The 23,619-nt window shown below is 37.2% G+C and overlaps 4 protein-coding genes across 6 annotated transcripts; all 4 read left to right on the plus strand.

Moving 5' to 3' along the window:
• Positions 1-447: 447 nt before the first annotated feature.
• LOC110901741 lies at positions 448-3,360 on the plus strand. Its single transcript, XM_022148532.2, has 6 exons — positions 448-729; positions 817-943; positions 1,017-1,351; positions 1,427-1,642; positions 2,681-2,857; positions 3,082-3,360. Exons 1-4 carry the CDS (start codon positions 449-451, stop codon positions 1,434-1,436), a joined length of 753 nt encoding a protein of 250 aa, XP_022004224.2. The 5' UTR covers position 448; the 3' UTR covers positions 1,437-1,642; positions 2,681-2,857; positions 3,082-3,360.
• A 1,675-nt stretch (positions 3,361-5,035) lies between these two features.
• On the plus strand, positions 5,036-8,173 carry LOC110899368 (probable serine/threonine-protein kinase PBL1). 3 transcript variants are annotated; one of them, XM_022146255.2, is made up of 3 exons: positions 5,036-5,260; positions 6,030-7,591; positions 7,700-8,173. In XM_022146255.2, the coding sequence occupies exons 2-3, from the start codon at positions 6,061-6,063 to the stop codon at positions 7,816-7,818; spliced, it is 1,650 nt and encodes a 549-aa protein (XP_022001947.1). In that variant the 5' UTR covers positions 5,036-5,260; positions 6,030-6,060; the 3' UTR covers positions 7,819-8,173. The 3 variants fall into 3 exon arrangements, with proteins under 3 accessions (XP_022001947.1, XP_022001946.1, XP_022001945.1); XM_022146254.2 differs by having other exon boundaries at positions 7,691-8,081; XM_022146253.2 differs by having other exon boundaries at positions 6,030-8,173.
• Positions 8,174-18,458: 10,285 nt separating this feature from the next.
• Positions 18,459-19,538, plus strand: LOC110901740. The gene has a single exon (XM_022148531.1). It carries the CDS (start codon positions 18,459-18,461, stop codon positions 19,536-19,538), a length of 1,080 nt encoding a protein of 359 aa, XP_022004223.1.
• Positions 19,539-21,051: 1,513 nt separating this feature from the next.
• Positions 21,052-23,191, plus strand: LOC110899367 (probable serine/threonine-protein kinase PBL6). The gene has a single exon (XM_022146251.2). The coding sequence runs from the start codon at positions 21,126-21,128 to the stop codon at positions 22,911-22,913; it is 1,788 nt and encodes a 595-aa protein (XP_022001943.1). The 5' UTR covers positions 21,052-21,125; the 3' UTR covers positions 22,914-23,191.
• The last annotated feature ends 428 nt before the right edge of the window (positions 23,192-23,619 follow it).

Genomic DNA, 23,619 nt, shown 5'->3' on the forward strand with positions numbered 1-23,619 from the left:
ATCTGAATTGGTGGTTATTGATATTAATTTATATCTCTAAGTTAATCATTTTAGCTCGTTTTCATCTTAACCCGTATGATAATAAAACCACATCAAAGAACCATAATTTTAACCAATATCAATGCATTTTAATTATAATTAATATGAACTAGAGTATAAACTTTCTGTTAGTTCTGTTCCAAAGACCGTCACTAAAGAGGATGTAAGTTTTTCATATTTAAGTTCTTTTTTTATTTGTTTTCTGTTAGTTATCATGCAAATTCTTAATTTTTTATTTGTTTTCTGTTAGATCCAGCATGCTTTTGAAGAACATGGACAAGTTGAGGTTGCTTTGGTCAAAAATAAGAGAACAGGGCACCAACAAGGTATGTTGACACATGTCAATATCTTTTTAGGTTAGCGCAGGAATCTGAAACTATAGTTGATCCATTTATTTATTGTAGATATCATGGGACGTACTACGACAAATATCAACAAAGGTCGTGGCCAAGGTGTTGATCGAAGTAGTGGTGAGCAAGGTCGTAGTCAAGGAAGTGTTCTAGGTAGTAGTGATACCGTTGGACTAAAGTCAAATCAGCAGCATACTTTGATGTCTTCTCCCATTGAGGAGGGTAGTGATGGTGATGATGTGTCTTCGTGTCGTGTTGCTTCTACAAAGCGGGGAGGCTCTTCCCAAGTCCAAGTACCCGAACCAGTGAACCGTGAGTGGATCTATATTATAGATGGAGAGTAAGTACACATACATTAATATTGTTCCTTTATGTGGATATAAAAATGATACTAATGTGGTTTTCATTTATTGCTTCCATTTTATAGATTTAGCAATCAAATAACGGCTACGCGGATTATTGGAGTAAACCTAAAGGGTATGTGGTCCGGTCCATGGAAAAGTTGGAAAGATGTTCCTAATGCGGACAAAAAGCAGTTGTTTGAACGATTCCATGTGTGTACTTAAACAGATCTATGTAACTTATTAAACCATTTTGTATGTTTCTTAAAAATTTCTTTTATTGTAGTGTTATTTTCAGTGGGAGGAGAAATGGAATGGTGAAATATATAGTTGCTGGGAGCAGTGCATTGCTGGTAAAATTCCGGATTTGTTGTGTAGGGTACGAGATCAAGCTAAAGAAACGGCGAAAAGTAAAGATGTACTAGTCGAAGACGATATGTGTGTTCTTACTGATTTTAAACCACCATGGATCAAAACAGAGACATGGAAACAAACGATTGAGATCTGGAACACACCCGAATGGAAAGCGAAGTCTAAAAGAAACAAAAAATCAGAACTGAATCAAAAGGGGGCAAACATACCCTCGGGTCACAAACCTATGCGACTGCCAAAAGAAAAGTGGTAAACGTTGTTAATCATTATCTTTAACCGATAAATATACCATTATTTGTTAACTTATAAATACTAACTTTGTAGGCTGAGATAATTGGGCGTGAACCGGCACACTCAGAGATGTGGAAACAAACACATCTCAGAAAAGGAAGTAGGCCGTTTGATAAAGATCTTGATTGTAGTAGTTCGGTAGTTGAGAATGTTGATTTGGAGGACGTTGATTTGGAGGGCGTTGAATTAGAAGGGAATGTACAAGAAAAAAAATCGGCATGGGTTGACGATAGGGCACATGATACTTGGGTAAGTTTCTTACTTGATGAAAAATCGGCATGCGTTGAATTTGTTCTAGAGAACTTTCTGGTGAAAAAATTGGGGTTTTGGCCTAAACTGGTCTTGCCCCGGTATGGCCAGTTTTTTTGGCCGATTTTTAAGATAAGTTTTGGGTTGGTTTTGTTTCGGTTCCAAACCTATTCTCTTAAGCGCATTTTTTAATTGCTTTTACGACAAAATAGTTAAAAAAACATAAAATACAAATTTTATATTTTTTTATAGTTTTTGAACTATCTTAGGATAAAAATAATTGTTTTTTTATTTTTTAAAAATCTAATAAAATAACATTTTATTATACAAATGGACTAGTTTTCTTACCCGTTCCAAACCAGTTTGATTTGGTTTTTGGTGTGGAGAATAAGAACCGGTCCCAAACCAAACCGGTTTCTACAATTTCGGTTTTGAACCGATTTCGATTCAGGTCATTTTTCCGAATCGGTTTGGTTAACCGGTTTTGTGTTCACCTCTATAAGTGAGTAAGAATCACTGATGATGAAAATTGAAATAGTGACTTGTGTACTCTTTATGGGTGCTCGAATAAACCATTGATTAAAGCCCAAGTCCAATTTGATAGCCCAAGCCCAAGCTAAATTAAACCTAATAATACTGGGTCCACAATCAAAATATATGTGTTGAGTTGAGAGTATAATTGTTATTCAGACTTGACTTGAGAGTATTTGATAAACAAGTATCCGTTGAGAGTCAATAACATGTTTATGGCTGCTGGTATTCTTCTTATGACAAAAGTTAGAAAACTGATTTTTAGAGTAGTAATTGTTAGTATATAAAGTGACCCAACTATCTAAACACCCTCTTACGCTTGATTGAGGTGATATTCTGGTGTACTATAGTGGTTGGTTTCCAGTTTAGAGATATCATTGCTGGTCTGGGTTGAAACAAGTTATCTGGTGTTTTTTTATAAATAATAAAAAGTTACATAACAATTTTATTATATCTATATAATTGGTTCGGTACTGCAAAGTATGTTAAATTAGGTTGTATTTGTAGGTAAAATATGAGGGACTTCTGTTGGAGAAATATGGGGAGGAAAGTAGCCAACACCGAGAACTTGACAAAGAATTGTGGTACCGAGCTGCCGGGGGAAAGAAGAGAGGTAAAGTATATGGGTTAAGCAATCTTAAGAATGATTTTAACGTTCAACATCATGGCAAACAAGACCAAGAGGTATGTTTATTCTTTTAAGTTGTTTGGTTTAAACATGTTTAAACTCAAATATTGACATTATTTTTTCATGCAACCACTTCTCAGTCAAATATTGAAAATAGGCTATTTGACCTTAGAAGTCAACTGATTTTTTCTCTTTATTCTATAATTGTATAAGCAACTAATAAGTTTCATAAATTGTATAAATTGTGATAATGTATTTCACTTTGCATTGGTTTTATTAGATCGAAAGGTTGAACGTGATTATTGCGGGATTGGTGGTGGAAAAAGAGAAAGATAAGGCGGAGAAAGAGGCTATGAATGAAAGGATGGCAAACATTGAAGCGATGCTAAAATCTAGGTTTCAAAACATATAATCGTCGACTTAGGTTTCAAAACGTATAATCAACGACTTAGGTTTCAAAACGTATAAACACTTTGTTTTGAATATGTATTTTGTTATGATAACTTTGGTATTTGATGTTTCAAGTGGGATGTTTTATATAATTGTGAAAATTTGATAATATGTAAAATTTAAAATTGACATATGCAGGTTAAAATAGAAAATGGATAAAAATAATTTTTAAAAAATAAATAGAAATTGCGACCGCAAAAATGGTTGCAATTTTTCAAAAGACAGGCGGTCAGAAAATGGTCGCAGTTTGTAAAAGACAGGCGGTCGGAAAACGGTCGCAGTTTGTAAAAGGCATGCGGTCGGAATACGGTCGCGTCAAGACCATCGCAACCGAAGTCCCACAAAACCAGGAACAGTCGCAATATTTGTGACCATTATTAAAGTCGCAAAAACCGGGTCGCAAAAGATAGCAGCAGTCGCAACTTAGTCGGAATAGAGCAATTGCGACGGGTGTTTTTCCGATTGTAGTTCCGGTCGGAAAACAGTCGCAACAGGGCAATTGCGACCGGTTTGCGACCAAAATTGCGGTCGGAAAAACCTAGTTTTCTAGTAGTGATTGCTGCTTTGCCAACAATGGACTTTTAATCAGAGAGTGTTAGCGTACGGAGTTTCAGGATTGTAACCGAAGTTGAAGCATATGAAACAATGCCTCCAGAAAGACAAGATGCAATTAATTATCCGCTTCCTTCAATAGAGGGCCTCCATATTTACCATAATTAAAGATCATGTGAATACATAGAAGTTGGCGCAACCAGCCCAACATATACAGTTGTACTTGTATTAGATAACATAGGTACCCACCGTGGTGTAGAAGTGTCGTGTGCAAATGGTACGTATTTTTCAATACAAGATTTTACACTTTTGAGTTTTAAACTTATTAAATGATTTCCACCTCACTACTAATATACACACCTAGTCAAGTGTAGATATATAATATAGTATTGGCAAGTCCTAAGTATCCATCCTAAACAAAATAGTAAATGATACAAAATCTTTATTGATTGATTATGATCAAATACAAAGACTCGTTATTGTAAGAAGGGTATAAATACTTCTAAAAAAAATCTACTACACAACAAAAAAAAACCTAAACACCCACCACCACCCAAAAGCCTACCCCCCCCCACACACACACACCTCCTCTCGACAATTAAAAAAAGAAATTTTTTTTTGGTCGAGAGGAGGTGTGGGGTGGGGTTTAGGTTTTTTGCTATTTTTTCAGGGTTATTTTGGTAATTTTTCCTTTCATAAAAGTATAAAACAAGACTAAATTGTAGTGGGCCTAAAAAAATTAAATGAATGTAAACTAACAAAACTTAAAGAAAAGTAAACTTAAGAGGATAAATGAACGTTAACGAACACATAAACAAATGTTAAAGAACAAACACAAACAAAGTTAAATAAACATACTACACGAACATTTATGTGTACATAAAATGAACGAATTTTTGTTCATACTCATTCATTTATTAAATATCAGATTTCCCCACTGAGCGGTTCATTGAATTGATCTTCTTCTACATGCCAAATTCATCATTGTAACTGTGTGTGCGCTTTTGATTGGTTATTTAAGTGATGGGAAAGAGATGGCCCTGTTTGTGAATACGGACATAACGAACCTGTTAGGACCATTTTCACAAGAAAGGTACGTTTACACTTTGACTTGGTCACAACTAGTTGCACGTGGTACCACACAGGAAAAGACACCTAACATGGAGTTGTACACTGCAACGTGTAATATATTTTGAGGTCTCAACATTTTGCTTCCAAAATATCAGATTTTGGGTTCAAAAGTCAGGCTTCCACATGTGAAACGACAACTTTTCCAATGCGATCAATAAAAATATAATAAAATAAAAATAGTTAAGGGGATGAATAGTGTAATACCAACAATAATCTAAGGCTGGCTACTGCAATTCATCCACCACGAGGATGTCAATAGATTCCCACCACCCAAATTCTAAAATTAGCACTTGATAGCAACTGTGCGCTTTTGTTTCTTGATCTCGGTAAGTTTTTGGATCATTATTCTTCTATTCAATCAATCTTTCTGTTCTTTACTTATATTTAAAGCTGTCGATTTCCCCGACTGGTAGGCTATCATACCACAGTCTGGCTGATCCGTCCCACTTGGATTGGAACTGTCAATCTTCGGGGAACCTTTGTAACCAGAATTTTTATCTACACTGATATGGACACTAGTGATTTCTCACAGACATTTACGAGTTGCGCCAAATTAATCAAGTCAACTTTGGCTATAAGTAGTTGATTTATCTGATCAGGATCGATCGCCATGACATAGTTTTGATCTAGGTTTGGAAATATATATAGTGCTTTGTTTTACATGGTGTTTAGTACCAAGTATTTCATAAGGTAATATGATACAAGCTTAGGAAACAGCTAAAGTGAACAAGCTTGATTGTTTCGGGACAAAGTGAGTATTAGTCTATTAGAGATCTTAGAGATGCTTGCTTGGTTTTTCTGTGTCTTTCAGATGCAAAAACTCTAACCAAAAGGGTTGTTTTCCTCATGGTTTACAATTTACAGTCCAAGTTTCACGTCGTTGTCCACATCTAGGTTGAGACGACATATTAGAGATGATTAGTTTTCCATGTCTTTATTTTAGTCTTTATGTTAGTATTTACGGGGTTGCTTTTGCTTCTATTTATGCCATATATAATCTTTGTACCTTTCACATTCTATGCTTATTGAAAACAGAATATATAATACCAATATACAAAACTCACCTTCTATTTTATTCTTTTGTTTATTTTATAGGGATATCCATCTTTGTGAGTATCTATTCAAAATGATGCAATCTGTAATCACCAAAGACGAAACGACTCCATCTGAACCTTTACTACCTGCCCTGGAGCAACCATGCTGCTGCTTTTCCATGTCTGAGCTCAGTTCAGCAACAGATAACTTTGACGAAAAATGGTGCATTGGCCAAGGGGGGTTTGGCAAGGTTTACAAAGGAAAAATCTCTGATGGGCCAACAAAGACATATGCCATTAAGCGGTTACATTTCATGTCCGATCAAGGAGAACCAGAGTTTTGGGTTGAAGTCGAGATGCTTTCAAGGTTGCGCCACTGTAACCTTGTGTCGTTGATTGGTTATTGCAATGAGGGGAAAGATATGGCGCTTGTTTATGAATACATGCACAATGGAACACTTTCTGATCATCTTCACAAGAAAGGTACAATTTTGACTTGGTCTCAACGGCTGAAAATATGCATAGGAGCGGCACGTGGTCTAGACTACCTACACACTGGCACTGGCATACAACAAGGAGTCATACACCGTGATGTGAAAAGCACCAACATTTTGTTGGATCAGAATTATGCTGCCAAGATTGCAGACTTCGGATTGGCTAAAACAGGACCAACAAACCAGACATGTACACATGTTAGCACCATAGTTAAAGGCACCTTTGGGTATATAGATCCAAATTATTGGTACACAGGTAGACTTACAAGAAAATCTGATGTTTATGCCTTTGGGGTTGTATTGCTTGAGGTATTGTGTGGCAGGCGCGCTTTGGACGAGAGTCTGGATGAGGGGTTAGCAATATGGGCTCAAGATCGAATCAAACAAGGAAAAATCACTCAGATTATTGATTATAGATTGAAGGACCACGTTTCAAAGAGTTCTTTGAAGCAATTTTCACGCATCGCAATGGGATGTTTGCTTAGTAATCCAAGTCAAAGGCCAACAATGAGTGAGGTTGTAGGCGGTCTTAACCTGGCATTGTCATTTCATGAAAGAAAGGCTTCTTCTACCATAGGAGGGATCACCATCAAGAAAGTATGGTCACTGGTTTCTCTTAAAGGACATTTTGAAGTTAGAAGCTCATGGAGAACTGGAAGTAATGATCAGCTTCCTGGAATAGAGAGCCTCAAGATTGTTGGGGATGCTTTCCTTGGAGGAGAATTACAAGTGTGTGGCTACTCGGTCAATGGTGCAGTTGAGTGCATGTTTCAGTGGGCTCACCGTCTACCAGATGGATCAACTAAATATATTGAAGGTGCAACCACCCCAAATTATACCATTGCATTAGATGACTTAGGTACCCGCCTTGGTGTAGAAGTTATACCCTTTGATAAAAAAGGACGACGTGGCAAAGTTTATAAGTGCTTTGCCAACAACGGACTTCTTATCAGTGAGACTGTTATCGTACCAGTTTCCGGTATAGTAACTGAAGTCGAAGCAAACCAAATAGAGCTTCTAGAAGAACAAGATGATAATAACGATCAGCTTCCTTCAATAGAGAGCCTTCAAATTGCTGGAGATGCATATCCTGGAGGAAAATTGCAAGTGTGGGGCTTCTCAGTCAACGGTACAGTTTCTTGCCTGTTCCAATGGTTTCACCATTCACCTGATGGGTCTATTGAATACATAAAAGGTGCAACCGGTGAAACTTATACTGTTACATTAGATGATGTAGGTACCTACCTTGGCATAGAAGTTGTACCTATAGATAAAAAGAGTCGAAAAAGTATTGGGTTCAAATGCTTCGCCAACAATGGACGGCTTATCAGGGAAACTGTTAGCGCACCAAATTGAGCGTCTAGAAGGACAAGACAATAATTATAATATACAGAACCTATATATATTATTAGGGATTCTTTTCCCAGAGAAGTATCCAAGTGTCTGGCGCTGTTAAAAATAAATGCTAGACACACTATTGTCGACGGTTATGATGTTAGTTACTACAGTTATTATAACCGAAGAATGTTGCATCTGCATGTGAAGAGTTGTAGCCATTAGTTTATCATGTTGTGTAACTATATTCAAAATGGAGTGAGTTGAAGTGTAGTGTCCTACGAGATCGGGCCATCCATATTTATAGTTACAAAAACCAACAAACTATCCAATTATTCCGGGATACGGAGAATATTCCCTTCTGAACGTTGGGGGCTATTTCAACATGTTTTCCACGTGCATATTAACTTTAAATCCGGGTCTTCAGCTCACATAACCGTTACAACATTAATAGCATTAATTAGCATCCGAAATTCTCACAGAATATGCCTTTCTTCTATGCTGACCGTTACAAGAGCTATTCTTCCGCCATCAACGTCCTTATCCTAACTAATTTGAGCGAGTCTTCAGGGTGACTTGGTCCTCATGAACGTTAGTCCCTTGTAATCAACGTTTACAAGCAAATTGTTAGTAATAGTCAGGATACTGCCTCAGGATGTTACCAATATCCTGGTCCGGTATCCTCACCGTAAACAGCTAATAAAAAATCAACATACAAACTCAGGATATGGGCTCAGAATTTCACCCATAACATATATATATTTAAAAAAAATATAATGATGTGGCTTGGCCACGCCACCCCAGCCACGCCCACCATACCACTATGAAATTGGGTTTTGGTATTAGGTGCCCCATAATCCACGTGGACGCACCAAACCCCACCATACCCCATAATCCACCCCCATCATACCCCATGGTCTTAGCATGTGATATGGTGGACGTCCAATTTAAATGCAAATTAAAAGCTTTTGGTGATCAAATACTAAGAGGAAATACTAATTTGTTAGGGGACTTTAAAGGGGAGTAATAAAGCTATTTATATTATTAACGTGTACGCTTCGCAAAAGGTTCCTTAAAAAAAAGGGTCTTTGGGATGACATTGGGGGGTTATGGATAGTCATCCAGGGTGGTGGGTAATCATGGGTGATTTTAGTGCGGTTCGCAATCGGGATGAAAGGAGAAATTCTATTTTTAATAATAAATGCGTTTCTAATTTTAATAATTTCATTTCGGAAAATGGGTTAAGAGAATACGATATGAAAGAAAAAAATTCACGTATCTTAAAGATCGGTAATAAAGTTAGCAAGATTGATAAATTTTTTGTTTGTCAAGAGTTTTTTTCTGAGTGGCCGGTGGCATGCCTTCGGCTTTACCGAGATTTCTATCGGACCACTGCCCTCTAGATTTGACATGCTCGGATAAAAGATTTTGATGAGGTGGTTTGTAAGGCAATTGTTAATTTTACCAGGATGAAGAGCCAGACAAGGCGCTGATGCAGAAATTAAAGGAGATTAGGGATGGTATAAAAACATGGAAAAGAGAGGTTTTAGCTAAGGAAGGGGAAACGGAGTCGATTCTTAAGGAAGAATTAGAAATTGTGGAAGAATTGTCAGAAAATAGAGACTTATCCGAAGAGGAAGAGTGGGCCAAGATGGAATGTCAAAAAAATCTTAATGAGCTAGAAGGTTATAAAATTAAAGACCTCAAACAAAGAGCTAGATCTAAATGAGATTTGGAAGGTGATGAGAATTCTGGGTTCTTCCATGGATACATCAAAAGTAGACGGGCATTCAACAATATCCCAGGTCTTATGATCGACGATGTGTGGACCACTAAACCCTCTTTGATAAAAAAAAGAAATTATGGGTTTTTTCAAAAGCTCTTTCGAGGAAAAAATTAAAGATAGACATAAACTTATATGCCATAATGTTAAACGTCTAACGGAGGCTGATGCGGCGTCTTTAACAGTGCCTTTTAGTAAAGAAGAGATCAAACGCGTAGTGTTCGAGTGTGGATCAGACAAAGCTCCTAGGCAGGATGATTTTAACTTCAAATTTATTAAAAGGTATTGGAATTTTTTTTGAAAATGATTTCTATAACTTGTTGGTCTCTTTTTACAGCAAAGGTTCGATCACGGCGGGGTGTGGCTCTTCCTTCATAACGCTTATTTCAAAAAACAAGGATCTGGTGGGATTAAGGGAGTACAGACCAATCAATCTGATTGGGGTGATAAGCAAAACTATATCGAAGATTCTGGCAAACCGTCTCAAAAGGGTTATAGGGACCATCATATCGGAGAACTAAACCACGTTTCTTAAAGGGAGGTACATTCTGAACAATCCGTTAATGCTAAATGAGCTCATGGCTTGGATTAAAAAATATAATAAAAATGCTTTTCTCTTAAAAATTGACTTTGAAAAGGCTTATGACAACGTAAACTGGAGTTTTCTTTTGGACATCATGAGACAAATGGGTTTTCTTGATTTATGGTGTAAATGGATCGAGGGGATCCTGATGTCGGCTAGATCCTCAGTTCTTGTAAACGGGTCCCCTACCTTTGAGTTTAATTGCAGCAAAGGAGTTAGACAGGGAGACCCTCTATCTCCTTTTCTGTTCCTTTTGGTCATGGAAGCTCGGTCTAACATATTGGGTAAAGCTAGGTCCGAAGGGTTTTTCAAAGGAATCCAAACCCCTAATAATGGAACGGTTATTTCTCACCTTTTTTACGCTGATGATGCTTTATTGTTGGGGGAATGGGATAAGGAAAACTTGAAGAACGTGACGAGATGTTTGAAATTTTTTTATTTATGTTCGGGTTTAAAGATAAATTGTAACATTCCTATTTTCATCATATAAAAATTATAGGTTTAACCACTAGTAACTAGTAACTAGTCTATTTTTATTCAACCCAAATAGCTTTCAACACTATTTTATATAGTTGGTTAAAATATTATTGGCCTGTATATGGTTGACCTTTATAAAATAAAAGTATATAAAAAACTTATATTATTAGGCAAGTATATTACGGGTAAGTCGACTGTTAAAAATATGAAGTAACTAGACGAGCCAAGGGAATCGTTTAATAATTTAAAATACATTACATTTGAACCTACTCCGTTTTTAATGAAACTTGGTTCAAAATGTAGACAAAAATATTCTCGTTCTAAAGACATATTTATTATTTTATACAACGTCATATTTTAGAACTTATACGCACCAAATAAGTGAAGCAGGTGAATTAATTATAAGAATAAAATAATAAAAATTAACTATTATAAAAGTGGACGTGTGTCCACAAAAAGATAATAAAATAATATTTAATTTATAAAATTCTTACAAAATTTCAAATGGTGGACGTGTGTATATAGAGATTAGAATAAATTAACTGTTGAGGGTATACGTGTCATATGAGGCGTGGCTTCCAAGACATCCATTCAGTTATAAAAGGAAGTATGAAGCAGCCTTTCATGCTTGTTCAGTCAGTCCCTGTATTCTTTCTTCAAAACTTTCACCCATCTTTTCCTATATTATTTTTATACCAATAATAATAAATAAAGCCTTGCCTCGCTTTAAGTATTGTAACTCCCGATCACCGCTACCCTTTACGATTGATCCGAGTCCCATAACGCATGTCAAGGCTCTGCTCGACTAAGCTCGTTTGGATTCTATCTCGGGACTTCAGGACAAGGTTGATTTAGGGGTACTATACTTAACACAAGTGCATTATATTTTTATAGCTTAAAGGTTATACCCAAAATTTATACCAGGAGTCCTTCTAGTAAACCTTAAAGTTACACAGTGAGTCTATTCCTTTTTCCCACCATTTTATTCTCTTTTTGTGAGTCACCCAAAACTATTATTTATTATTTATTATTTCTATTTTATAAACAAACTTTCATCAAGAGTCATGCCTATTATTTTATTTACCCAATAGGGAACCATATTTGAGACACCCAAGTAATCCTGCACAACTCCTAAAATTTTCGTAGCAATCAAAATCAGTATCAGGACCCCTCAAACTCAGGGGGGATAAACCCTACTCGATAATTATCTTTAAAATCGTGTTGCTATACTGAAATTCGATTTCAATGTTGAGTCACCGAGCCTATACCACTGAGAAGGCTAGTCTACAAGCTAGACCACACCCCTTACGGACCGTAAGCCAACCGGCTCCCTTACGGACCGCAAGGGTCTAGGCATACGGTCCGTATGCGAGTCGATTTTCGGGCTATAAATAGCCGACCTTGGCATTCACCTGTTGATGTTAAAACATCGATCAAAAACCTTCTGTGCATCGAATTAGCTCAATTATACTACAAATTAAACACACACCACACACGAGGTGCTGCCGCGAAACAGGGTAATTACTCGATCGCTATTACGATTCATTTCCGGGATCAATATATCCAAAGAATGTCTAAGTGCCGCCCACATTGGGTTATGCTTTGTCGTTTGTCGATAATTCGATAAATGAGTTGAAGCGTTATACTTTGTCGTTTGTCGATAATTTGATAAATGAGTTGAAGTATTATACTTTGTCGTTTGTCGTTAATACGATAAATGAGTTGAAGTATTGCACTTTGTCATTCATTGTGAGAATTTGATCTCGTGAGTTATCGTAAAAGCTGTATTGATCATTAACCCGGTTTTGTGAAATTCGTTAAGATTCGAATCTCATGACTACCATTAAGGTTTGATTTGGGTTCTACACCAATACGTATTCTATTCTGTTAAACTATGTATTTAACTACCAAGAATACTCCCAATTACATCCTTACAATCAAACAAACTATAAAATCATCAGAAGATCCAGAATAATAAAGTGCATGTCTAATTATCGGAAGAAGTAGAATCAGGAAGTTTGTTAACTCAATCCTGCATGCTGAATTGTGAGTTATTCTTCTTTTATAAATTCTTTTCTCACAGTTTGTGAGTTGTTAACTGTTTTACAATACTCCAAATTATTTTCATAACTTACAGTGATTAAGTTTATGTAATCACCAAGTTACAGCCGGTATGTGCGGTATTGTGCACATTACTTGATAATCGTCACCATTGGGGCAGCCATTGGGTGATATGACCATAATCACAGACACCATTGAACAGGTGGGCCAATGGGTCGAGTGGTAAAGTACTGTGGGTAGATTGGTTGATATCAGAAACATTGTAAAAGATCTTAACACTGTAAATTATAACAAATGTGTCGTTTAATGAACTCACTCAGTATTTCCCGCTGACAAAATCTTTTTAAAACGCGTTTCAGGTAATTACAGTAGATTGGAGTAAGGATTGGATCCGACACTAAAAGACTTCAAGAAGTGGCTTATTCTATTAATTAAATCAACTTAAGAAATATTGTTTTCATTAAAAGCTACCTTTGTAAAACTTGGAATTTATTCCATCCATTTAAATAAAATCCGGTGTTTCGAAACTCTGATATTTTTCCTAACTCACGGTCCTGATGAAATTTCCGCTGCAATGTTTTTCAAAATAATCACCGGTACCACTGGACTGCTCACGGCACCGATTCCGGCTAGATGGGGTCGGGGGTCGTGACATAAATCTTCGAAAATCTAACATTTACGGGTTGGGTGTGCATAATGGGGCAGTGTCAGATATGGCTAAAATGACTGGATGTAAAACGGACACTATCCCGCTCACTTACTTGGGGATTGTGGTGGGGAACAATATGAACAGAATTAACAATTGGACACATATTTTTTAGGTTTTTGATAAAAGATTGTTAGTTTGGAAAGCTAAAACTTTATCGATAGGGGAGAGGCTTACGTTAATCAATGCGGTGTTGGAGAGTCTTCCTATTTATTATCTATCCTTATATAAGGCTCCGGCCAGGGTCATAAAAACTCTCGAAGCAAAAATGAGGAAATTTCTTTGGGCGGACTCTAGTAATAATCATAAAATGAACTGGGTAGCTTGGGATTGGGTCATGTGGCCCAAAATAAAAAGGTGGTTTGGGTATTAACAGACTCAAAGAGGTAAATGAGGCTCTTTTAGTAAAATGGGGGTGGAGGTATACGGCTGAAAATCATAATCTTTGGTGTAAAGTGGTGGAAGCTTGTCATTGTAAGAATAATCAAAGGAGCTTCCTTCCGCTCAACGGAAACATAACGACGATATGTGCAGGATTCAAAAACTCGCCATTAACAATGGCGTATGTGCAGGATTTTAAAAAAAATCGCGATTTGTAATGGATTATGTACCTGGGCCAATGATTGGGTCTTACACATTCCCTGCAAAATTCTGTAAAGCCTACAACCCCATTAAAAATTGCCATTTGAATGGCTTTTGCATCATTTGTGAAATATTTTTGAAAGTAGCATTACTTGTGATTTAGTTTTTGAAAGTAGTACTATTTCAGTAAAAACAAAACGGAGTTCTGTTCAAGATAACCTATTTTTTTTTGTATGGTATACAATTACCGGTAACATATTTTTTTGAAAAAAGGACTTGTATTAAAGAAAATATTTTTTCGCATAGTAATTTATACAAATATCGACACCATAATGGTACGGTGACGATTTCAAGTGAACAACATCAAACCCAGTATCAGCACTGATAGCATTAGAACCGATATTTATTTTTTATGATTTTCGATTTATATAAAATACGAAACAAACTAAACTAACACCAATTGAGTTCCCGCTGCGTAGCGCAAGAAAATACACTAGTTATTATTATTATCAAGATTAATATTAATGTTTATTCATTTTATTATATTTAAACAGTTAACTAAAACACCTTTAAAATATACCCCTACATTATATAAATGTATATTATGAGACTAAAACCCCTAACAACTCGTACATTGATATCAAACTGGAAACCCTGTGGTTACTATGTACTTGTTTAATCACAACTTGTAAAATAAATATATTTGTTCCTTGGAATTATTGTTTTTTTTTTCCATCACATCTTGCAAAATAAATATATTTTTTTCTTTGGAAAACGACCATATATAATAACTAGTTTTTCCCAGCCTGTGTTGCGGGGAATAAACCGAATATTTTTCTCTTATAATACGTATGTCTATGTTTCGATTACTTGCACATATACAACTCATAACACGGTTACAAAAAAATTACATCAAGTCAACCATTTAAAAAAAAACACTACCGTACTTTTGCTAAAAAAACTAAAATAGTGGAAAGACTATAATTTAAATTGAGGGCAAAATTGTATTTTTTTCAGGACAAATGAGTGTGTTAGGTAGCCGTCTAACACGAATAAAATTTACACCGAGTCAACTAGTTAAAACAAAACATTACCATAGTTTTGTCAAAAAAAAAAAACTAAAATGATTGCATGACTATAATTTTACACTAGAGGAAAAATTGTAATTTGAGAGAAAAACAAAACGATGGTAAAAGAGCAAATTTAAACTAAGGGCAGAATCCTAATTTAGATTGGAGAGGCAAAAATAAAACCAAAGGTAAAATAATAAATAAAACAGAACAAAATCGTAATTTAGCTGAACTAATAAGGAATTGTCAGACAGACAACTGCGTAGCATTATTTCCCGCCGCCCATATTAGTCAATGGTAGGAAAACACTATTCCCTGCCATGGCTTTTGTTGTTATATAAAATATAAAATAAAATAGAATAAAATAAAATTGTCATGGCTTTTGTTGTTATATAAAATAAAATAAAATAAAATAAAATAAAATAAAATAAAATAAAATAAAATAAAATAAAATTAGTGTTGTCACTATTGTAATCCACCCACTACGTGTAAGCCAATATATCGGAAGCTTCGCCATTGGCCCATTAGAAATCGATAATAATTCTCACTCGGTTACTAGGAAACGTCTAAGCCAATATATATATAGAGGAAGCTTCGCCACTAGAAATTGAAAATAATTCTCACTTGGTTACTTGGAAATAATTGTTTTTGTCCTTCGTCAATCTCTCTGTTCAAAATCTACAAGACGGTATGTTTTTAGCTTATTGAGTTTCTATTCATTGTAATCAAGTTATTAATATAAACTCAAGAAATCAAGTCAACTGTCGTTATGGTTAGATTTTTTTTAGAACGACGATTTTCTTGTATTATTAGGCTACACACTCTCCATGTTGGAGAGCTCCGATGCCCCACTCTATGTTGTCTTAACCGAGCCCCACTCGCTTCAGGTTTGGCTTGAGCGTTCCGCGGGAAACTATACCGCCGACTGCAGCTCTTGTCCCACCACAAGAGCTAAAGACTCTCTGGCGTAACAAACAGTGAGACGAAAACCCGGGTGGGCTCATGATGGAACCTGACACCTCTGCAAGGAGGCTAGGCTTTATCCATCATTGTCTAATCCACCAAAGTGACACAAGTGAGGATCAAACTTGGTCCCCATTGGAAAAACCAAATCTCCCTAAGTGCTCTAGTTTGGGATCCTCTTCAAGTTTGGATCATTTTACTAATCTTGGAATATTCTTCTTCATGTGATGGTCTATATAGACATATATTTTTACATAACTAAATGAAAAAATTACTGCAATTTTTAATTGATCTCAGTACTACTTATTTTCTTCATCTGTACAATATGATTCATCTATAGGTTTATATTTAGAGTAAATTACAAAACTCGTCAAAAATGTATGTATGTTATTGCAAATCATGACCTTTGTGTTCAATAATTACATTAATCATACCTAATGTTTACAAATCTTAACATGTTATATCATTTACCCCAAACCCAGTTAATTTTCTAAGTTAATTGTAGTCATGTGGGGCCCACGTGAGGGCATTAATGTCTTTTAACCTACCCATCTGCCTTCACCATTTACCAATCTATCTCCGGCGAAATTATCGTACAGTGTGGCCGGCGACGGTGGGTCTCAACCGAGCAATGATAACGGTTACTTGGAAGGCGAGACACGCAGCGGAACAAACTCAGGTCCAACCGGATCTGGTGGTGTATGACAGAATGGAAGGCGGAGGGTGTCGGAGTGGGTTTAATGTGTGGTGACAGTGGTCGTGATGGTTCGCTTGGGGCTGTGAAGGGTTATGAATGGTTGCAAGCAATAGATTTGGAAGTGTTGAATGACGATGCAAGTGGGTCTCGAGGGTTGTGGTGGTTTGCGGCTGTGCAAACGGTAGTTCTAAGGTTCCGGCGGGATCTAAAGTGTGTTTCGTTTGTATGTAAGTAGCTTTGTTATTTAATAAAGATTATCACTTTCCTTTGATATCAGTGGGTTTAAGCAATTAAGCTTTCATTGTCATGCTTTTTCTTTCTTTCATTGCCACCTGACAGCTCTTGTCCCACCACAGGGCCGTCTCCGAAAATGATAAAAAAAAAATTTGGGCCCCATGCGAGACAAAAACTTTGGGCCCCTTTCCTATAATATAAACTAATTAATTATATATAAAAAAAACACAATACGATGATAATTATTGTAAGATAAACAAAACAAAAGTAGTGTAGCAAAATTAACAATAGATATTGTGTTCTTCTAAATTTATATTGTAGATGGTTAAATGAGAAATTAGAAACCTACAAATTTAAACAAGAAAACATGTAAAGTTTATTATGTAAATAGTTAAATGAGATGGAAAAAAATTGAAGAGGTTTACAAATTTATTAAGGCCCAAATTTAAATCCAACTACATGAGGCCTTTCCCCTTTTTTTATAATCAGCCCTTGAGGCCCAAGAAAAACACAACATTAGATAAGAAAAATAAGAATAGAAAAGTGACCACTATGGGATTCGAACCCGGGATGGGAGATTCAATAGAAGGCAGCGGTATCCACTGAACCACAAGGAGAATTTGTTTATGCTTTTCTACACTAATTATATATATATATTTATATATCTTAAACAATTTTGGGCCTCTAGATATTTTGGGCCCTGTGCGGTGTGAAATCACTAATCATATACATCCTCAAGTACAAGGGTTATTGTGTATATAGTTAATAGTTATTTAGATGGTGGTTACATGGCGGTTATAAAGTACGAGGACCAAAGTTGACAACATGGAAGATGGAAACTACCTTAATAACCGAATGGGTGTGTCTCTACACACACACCATTTCGAATCGACACCAAGGAAAGGAACAAGGGACGCGACTGTTGATCATATGGACGAGAATCAACACACCTCTTCAAGATCCAATCTCAACCACACATTCAAGGGACGTGACCTTTCACGAAGAGACGTGTCTATTCACTCGTACCCGTAGGAAACTATAAATAGGGATAGTTAGATTCATTTGTACGTTGTTCATTACATTCGAAATCAATTGTATATACTCTCAATTCGATATTGTATACATTCGGTTATTATTCAAGTTATTCAAGTTTGTTATCACGTTCTAGAGATCAAAGATCCATTTTGGGGCCAACAATTGGTATCAGAGCATCAGGCTCTAGGCGTGGGAATCGCAAGGCATCGCAGGGAATTCGCGATCAGGTTTTAATTTCGTTTTCAATTCGCAAAGTTGATTTCAGAATTTTTGATTTTCGGTTCTAGGGTGATCGGTTGAACCGAAGGGTTGGTTAGGAATCTAGGGTTTGTTTGATTCCGGGGTTTAGTGCGAATTAGATTGTTAATTGTTTGATTATTACACGATTCGGGTAATCGTGGGATTGTGAGATCTATTGAAACCAAGAAAATAAAAGTTTAGTAGAAGTGAAGATTGTTCGGCAGGAAGACATGTCAGGAACATCCGGACAAAATCCGATAATAATACAGAAAGAAGGAAATTCTCTTTCCCAGTTTCAGTGTCCGATTCTGAAACCAACAAACTATACGGTTTGGGCTATTTGTATCAAGACGATTCTTGAAGCGAATGGTTTATGGGAAACGATTGAACCGGCAGAAAATGCAACGGTAGACACTAAGAAAGATAAATCTGCAATTGCATATTTGTTTCAAGCAATACCAGAAGATGTTGTATTGCAAGTTGCAAGTTGTAAGACTGCAAAGGAAATTTGGGATAATCTAAAGGTTAGACACGTTGGTGTTGATCGGGTACAAAAGGCGCGTATGTACACGCTATTGTCAGAATTTGAATTGTTGCAAATGAAGGATGACGACACTATTGATTCGTTTGCCGCAAAGATTAATAGTATCGTTACCCGGGCAACTGAAGTAGGAACGACATTGAGTCAACCGACTCTAGTACGCAAACTCCTAAATGGCGTACCAGATAAGTTTACTCAAATCGTTGCCTCCATGGAACAATACTCCGATCTAGAAACTATGACGCTAGAAGAAGCGGTCGGAAGATTAAAAACGTATGAAGAAAGGTTAAAGTTGAAGAAAAAAGAAAGCCCCGTGAACAATCTAGAAGAACTCCTGTATGCGGGTCATGGACAACATGTTGGAAATCATGGACGAGGGAGATTCTGTCCGTCACGAGGCCGAGGGAGAGGAAATTATCAACATAGGGGTGAAGGACACACCTCTTACGAGTCGGAAGGAACCGACAAACCACAAAGTGATGATAGCAAGCAAGAGACACCGACTATGAGAGATAAGTCGAAAATCACTTGCTATAGATGTGAGAAACTTGGGCACTATGCCTATGAATGCCCAACCAAGAAAACCAAAGAAAGCGAGACACTATTGGTCGAAATAGAAGAAGATGATGATGAACCGGCACTTCTGATGTGCCTAGACGCTGAAGAGAAACAGAAACGTGAAACTTGGTCGTGTGATACGACCAAGGGGAAGAACCGTGTGATGCGGAGGAAGATAACCTGTGAAAGGTATAACAAAACAGTCCAGTGAGTGGATCGGATCAAAGCGAAGAATCCGTGAGGGAAGCAATCAATAATTAAGAACTCGTTGTGAGAGACAACCGTGAAGAAGATAAATCAAGGAGAAGACGCGCGTATCCTGTGACTGGGTCAGAAGAAGGATTATTGTGTGATACAACCGCAAGAAAAATCTAAGTGAGTTAGATTATCCAAAATCTATGCGAGTCAAGTCATGTGATATGATAGTGGGCAAGTTAATCAAGACCGGGTGAAGTTCGTGTTGAGACAACTACACAAGAAAAGAGGTTCGTGTGATACAAATCAAGTGCGGTCAAGACAAGTGTGAAGCAAAGTATTCGTGTGAAGCAAGGTTCGTGAAGAACATGGTTAGTGAGAAGTAAGTTCGTGAGAAGCAAAGTTCGAGAATAAAAGATCCATGTGAAATGTTAGATACCGAGGAGACTCGAGATGATAAAGCTACTCGGAGTTCAAGATCTACAACTTAAGGATGTTCATGATTAGGGGGTGAATGAAATCACTAATCATATACATCCTCAAGTACAAGGGTTATTGTGTATATAGTTAATAGTTATTTAGATGGCGGTTACATGGCGGTTATAAAGTACGAGGACCAAAGTTGACAACATGGAAGATGGAAACTACCTTAATAACCGAATGGGTGTGTCTCTACACACACACCATTTCGAATCGACACCAAGGAAAGGAACAAGGGACGCGACTGTTGATCATATGGACGAGAATCAACACACCTCTTCAAGATCCAATCTCAACCACACATTCAAGGGACGTGACCTTTCACGAAGAGACGTGTCTATTCACTCGTACCCGTAGGAAACTATAAATAGGGATAGTTAGATTCATTTGTACGTTGTTCATTACATTCGAAATCAATTGTATATACTCTCAATTCGATATTGTATACATTCGGTTATTATTCAAGTTATTCAAGTTTGTTATCACGTTCTAGAGATCAAAGATCCATTTTGGGGCCAACACGGTGGCACCTCCCGCACAGGCCCAAAACCGGCCCTGTCCCACCACAAGAGCTAAAGACAATCTTGCGTAACAAACGGTGAGACGAAAACCCAGGTGGGCTCATGATAGAACCTAACACCTCTGCAAGGAGGCTAGGCTCTATCCATCATTGTCTAATCTATCAAAGTGACACAAGTGGGATCGAACTTGCTCTCCATTGAAAAACCCAAGTCTCCCTAAGTGCTCTAGTTTGGGATCCTCTTCAAGTTTGGATCTATTTACTAATCTTGGAATATTCTTCTTCATGTGATGGTCTATATAAAAAGATATATTTTTACATAACTAAATGAAAAAATTACTGCAATTTTCATTTGATCTCAATACTATTATCTTCATCTGTACAATATGATTCATCTACAGGTTTATATTTATGTTAAATTTCGTTATAAGAACTTCGGAACATAAAACGGTGGTGCGTAGTAGAAAATATTTGATAAGGTGTTATGCGGTTGTGGTTTACTTCATTTGATGCGTACGAAACTAATTAAAGTCGTTTGGGTTATTTATTTTAGGAAAAATCTAAAGTGAAGGGAGCATCATCTTTGCAGAGTATCTACTCAAAATGATGCTAACTATAAGTACTAAAGGTGAGAAAACTACATCTACACCTGCCATGGAGCAACCATGCCATCGTTTTTCAATGTCTGAGCTCAGTTCAGCAACTGATAACTTTGATGAAAAATACTGCATTGGCCATGGGGGGTGCGGTAAGGTATACAAAGGAATGATTTCTAACGGACCAACTGATATCTATGCCATTAAGCGGTTGCATTTCATGTCGGATCAAGGTGAACCTGAGTTTTGGGCTGAAGTCGAGATGCTTTCAAGGCTGCGCCATTGTAACCTGGTGTCTTTGATTGGATATTGCAATGAGGGGAAAGATATGGCCCTTGTTTATGAATACATGCATAATGGAACGCTTTCTGATCATCTTCACAAGAAGGGTACACACCTGACTTGGTCTCAACGACTCAAGATATGCATAGGAGCTGCACGAGGTCTAGATTACCTTCACATTGGCACTGGCACACGACATGGTGTCATACACCGTGATGTGAAAACTACCAACATTTTGTTGAATGAAAATTATGTTGCCAAGATTGCAGACTTTGGATTGGCTAAAATAGGACCGACAAATCAGACACATACATATGTTAGCACCAAAGTCAAAGGCACCTTCGGATATATGGATCCAAATTATTTTTACACAGGTAGACTGACAAGAAAATCTGATGTCTATGCCTTTGGTGTTGTATTGCTTGAGGTGTTGTGTGGAAGGCCTGCTTTGGACAAGAGTTTGGATGAGGGTTTAGCGGTGTGGGCTCAAGACCTAATTAAACAAGGAAAAGTCACTCAGATTATTGATTCTAGATTGAAGAACCACATTTCAAAGAGTTCTTTGAAGGAATTCTCCCGTATTGTAGTTCGATGTTTGCTTAGTCATCCGGATCAACGGCCGACAATGAGTGAGGTTGTTGGCAGTCTTAACATGGCATTATCATTCCAAGAAAAAAAGGCATCTTCTGCCCAAGGAGGGATCACCGTCAGGAAAGTATGGTCATTGCTTTCACTTAAAGGAGATTTTGAACTTAAAAGCTCAGAGAGGATTGAGCTTTCACTTAAAGGAGATTTTGAACTTAAAAGCTCAGAGAGGATTGAAAGTAAGGATCAGCTTCCTGCAATAGAGAGCCTCCAGATTGTTGGAGATGCAAATCCTGGAGGAAAGTTACAAGTGTTGGGCTTTGCAGTCAATAAAGTTTCTTTCCTGTTCCAATGGATTCACCATTCACCTGATGGGTCTATTGAATACATAAAAGGTGCAACTAGCCCGACATATACGGTTTCATTAAATGACTTAGGTACCCACCTTTGTGTGCATGCTATGCCGGTGGATAAAAAGGGACGAGTTGGCAAACTTTATAGTTGCTTTGCCAACAACGGGCATTTTATTGGTGAGAATGTTAGCGTACCAGTTTCTAGCGTTGTAAATGAAGAACAATATGATAATAATGATTCTAGCGTTGTAAATGAAGACCAATATGATAATAATGATTCGCTTCCTTCAATAGAGAGCCTCCAGATTGCTGGAGATGCAAGTCCTGGAGGAAAATTACAAGTGCGGGGCCTCACAATCAATGGTACAGTTTCTTGCATGTTTCAATGGGTACGCCATTTAACAGAAGGATCAATTGAATACATCGAAGGCGCAACCAGCCCAACATATACCGTTGCGTTAGATGACTTAGGTACCCGCATTGGTGTAGAAGCTATGCCTTTGGATAAAAACAGACGCCCTGGCGAAATATATTGCTGCTTTGCCAACAATGGACTTTTAATCGGAGAGTGTTAGCGTATGGAGTTTCAGGATTGTAACCGAAGTTGAAGCATATGAAACAATGCCTCCAGAAAGACAATATGCAATTAATTATCCGCTTCCTTCAATAGAGTTGGAGAAGCATAACCCGGTGGTAAATGGTACATATAGTTTCTTGCATGCTCGAACGGATTCACCATTTACATAATTAAAGATGATGTGAATACATAGAAGTTGGCCCAACCAGCCCAACGTATACAGTTGTATTTGTATTGGATAACATAGGTACCCCCGTGGTGTAGAAGTGTCGTGTGCAAATGGTACGTATTTTTCAATAAAGGGTTATTGGATTTTATCAAGGGTTATTGGATTTTGTCACCCCCAACTATCGGCCTTTGGCCGATGCCACCCGCAACTAACACTTTGACACCCAGCACCCCCAACTTGACTTTTTGTTTGCACTGGCACCACCCAGTTAAATCTGCACTAACTTGGTTTGTTTTTTGTCCGACGTGGCACAAATGTGATGAGTTGGAGCTTAATACGTGGCCATGATGTGTCTTAACCCTCATCTCCTTCTTTATAACTAGACAAGTCCAAACAAACCCTAATGTCCCATAATCTTCACGAGTATCCAATGGGCTGTTTTGTTAGCACAAACTCAACCAACAATCAGCCTTCTTCTTCTTCAACAATGTCGAACGCATAGCTCACTCCAGATCTAACCTCCTACGAAGACGCC

Source organism: Helianthus annuus, chromosome 13 (genome assembly GCF_002127325.2).
Source record: "Helianthus annuus cultivar XRQ/B chromosome 13, HanXRQr2.0-SUNRISE, whole genome shotgun sequence".
In the NCBI taxonomy this organism is placed as follows: domain Eukaryota; kingdom Viridiplantae; phylum Streptophyta; class Magnoliopsida; order Asterales; family Asteraceae; genus Helianthus; species Helianthus annuus.

Bases quoted from the DNA above. Each gene is read 5' to 3' on its own strand.
- LOC110901740 (XM_022148531.1), top strand. From the start codon at position 18,459: ATGTCAGGAACATCCGGACAAAATCCGATAATAATACAGAAAGAAGGA.
- LOC110899367 (XM_022146251.2), top strand. From the start codon at position 21,126: ATGATGCTAACTATAAGTACTAAAGGTGAGAAAACTACATCTACACCT.
- LOC110901741 (XM_022148532.2), top strand. From the start codon at position 449: ATGGGACGTACTACGACAAATATCAACAAAGGTCGTGGCCAAGGTGTT. The intron at 730-816 runs GTAAGTACACAT...TCCATTTTATAG, and splicing joins ATCTATATTATAGATGGAGA to ATTTAGCAATCAAATAACGG. The intron at 944-1,016 runs GTGTGTACTTAA...CTTTTATTGTAG, and splicing joins AGTTGTTTGAACGATTCCAT to TGTTATTTTCAGTGGGAGGA.
- LOC110899368 (XM_022146253.2), top strand. From the start codon at position 6,061: ATGATGCAATCTGTAATCACCAAAGACGAAACGACTCCATCTGAACCT.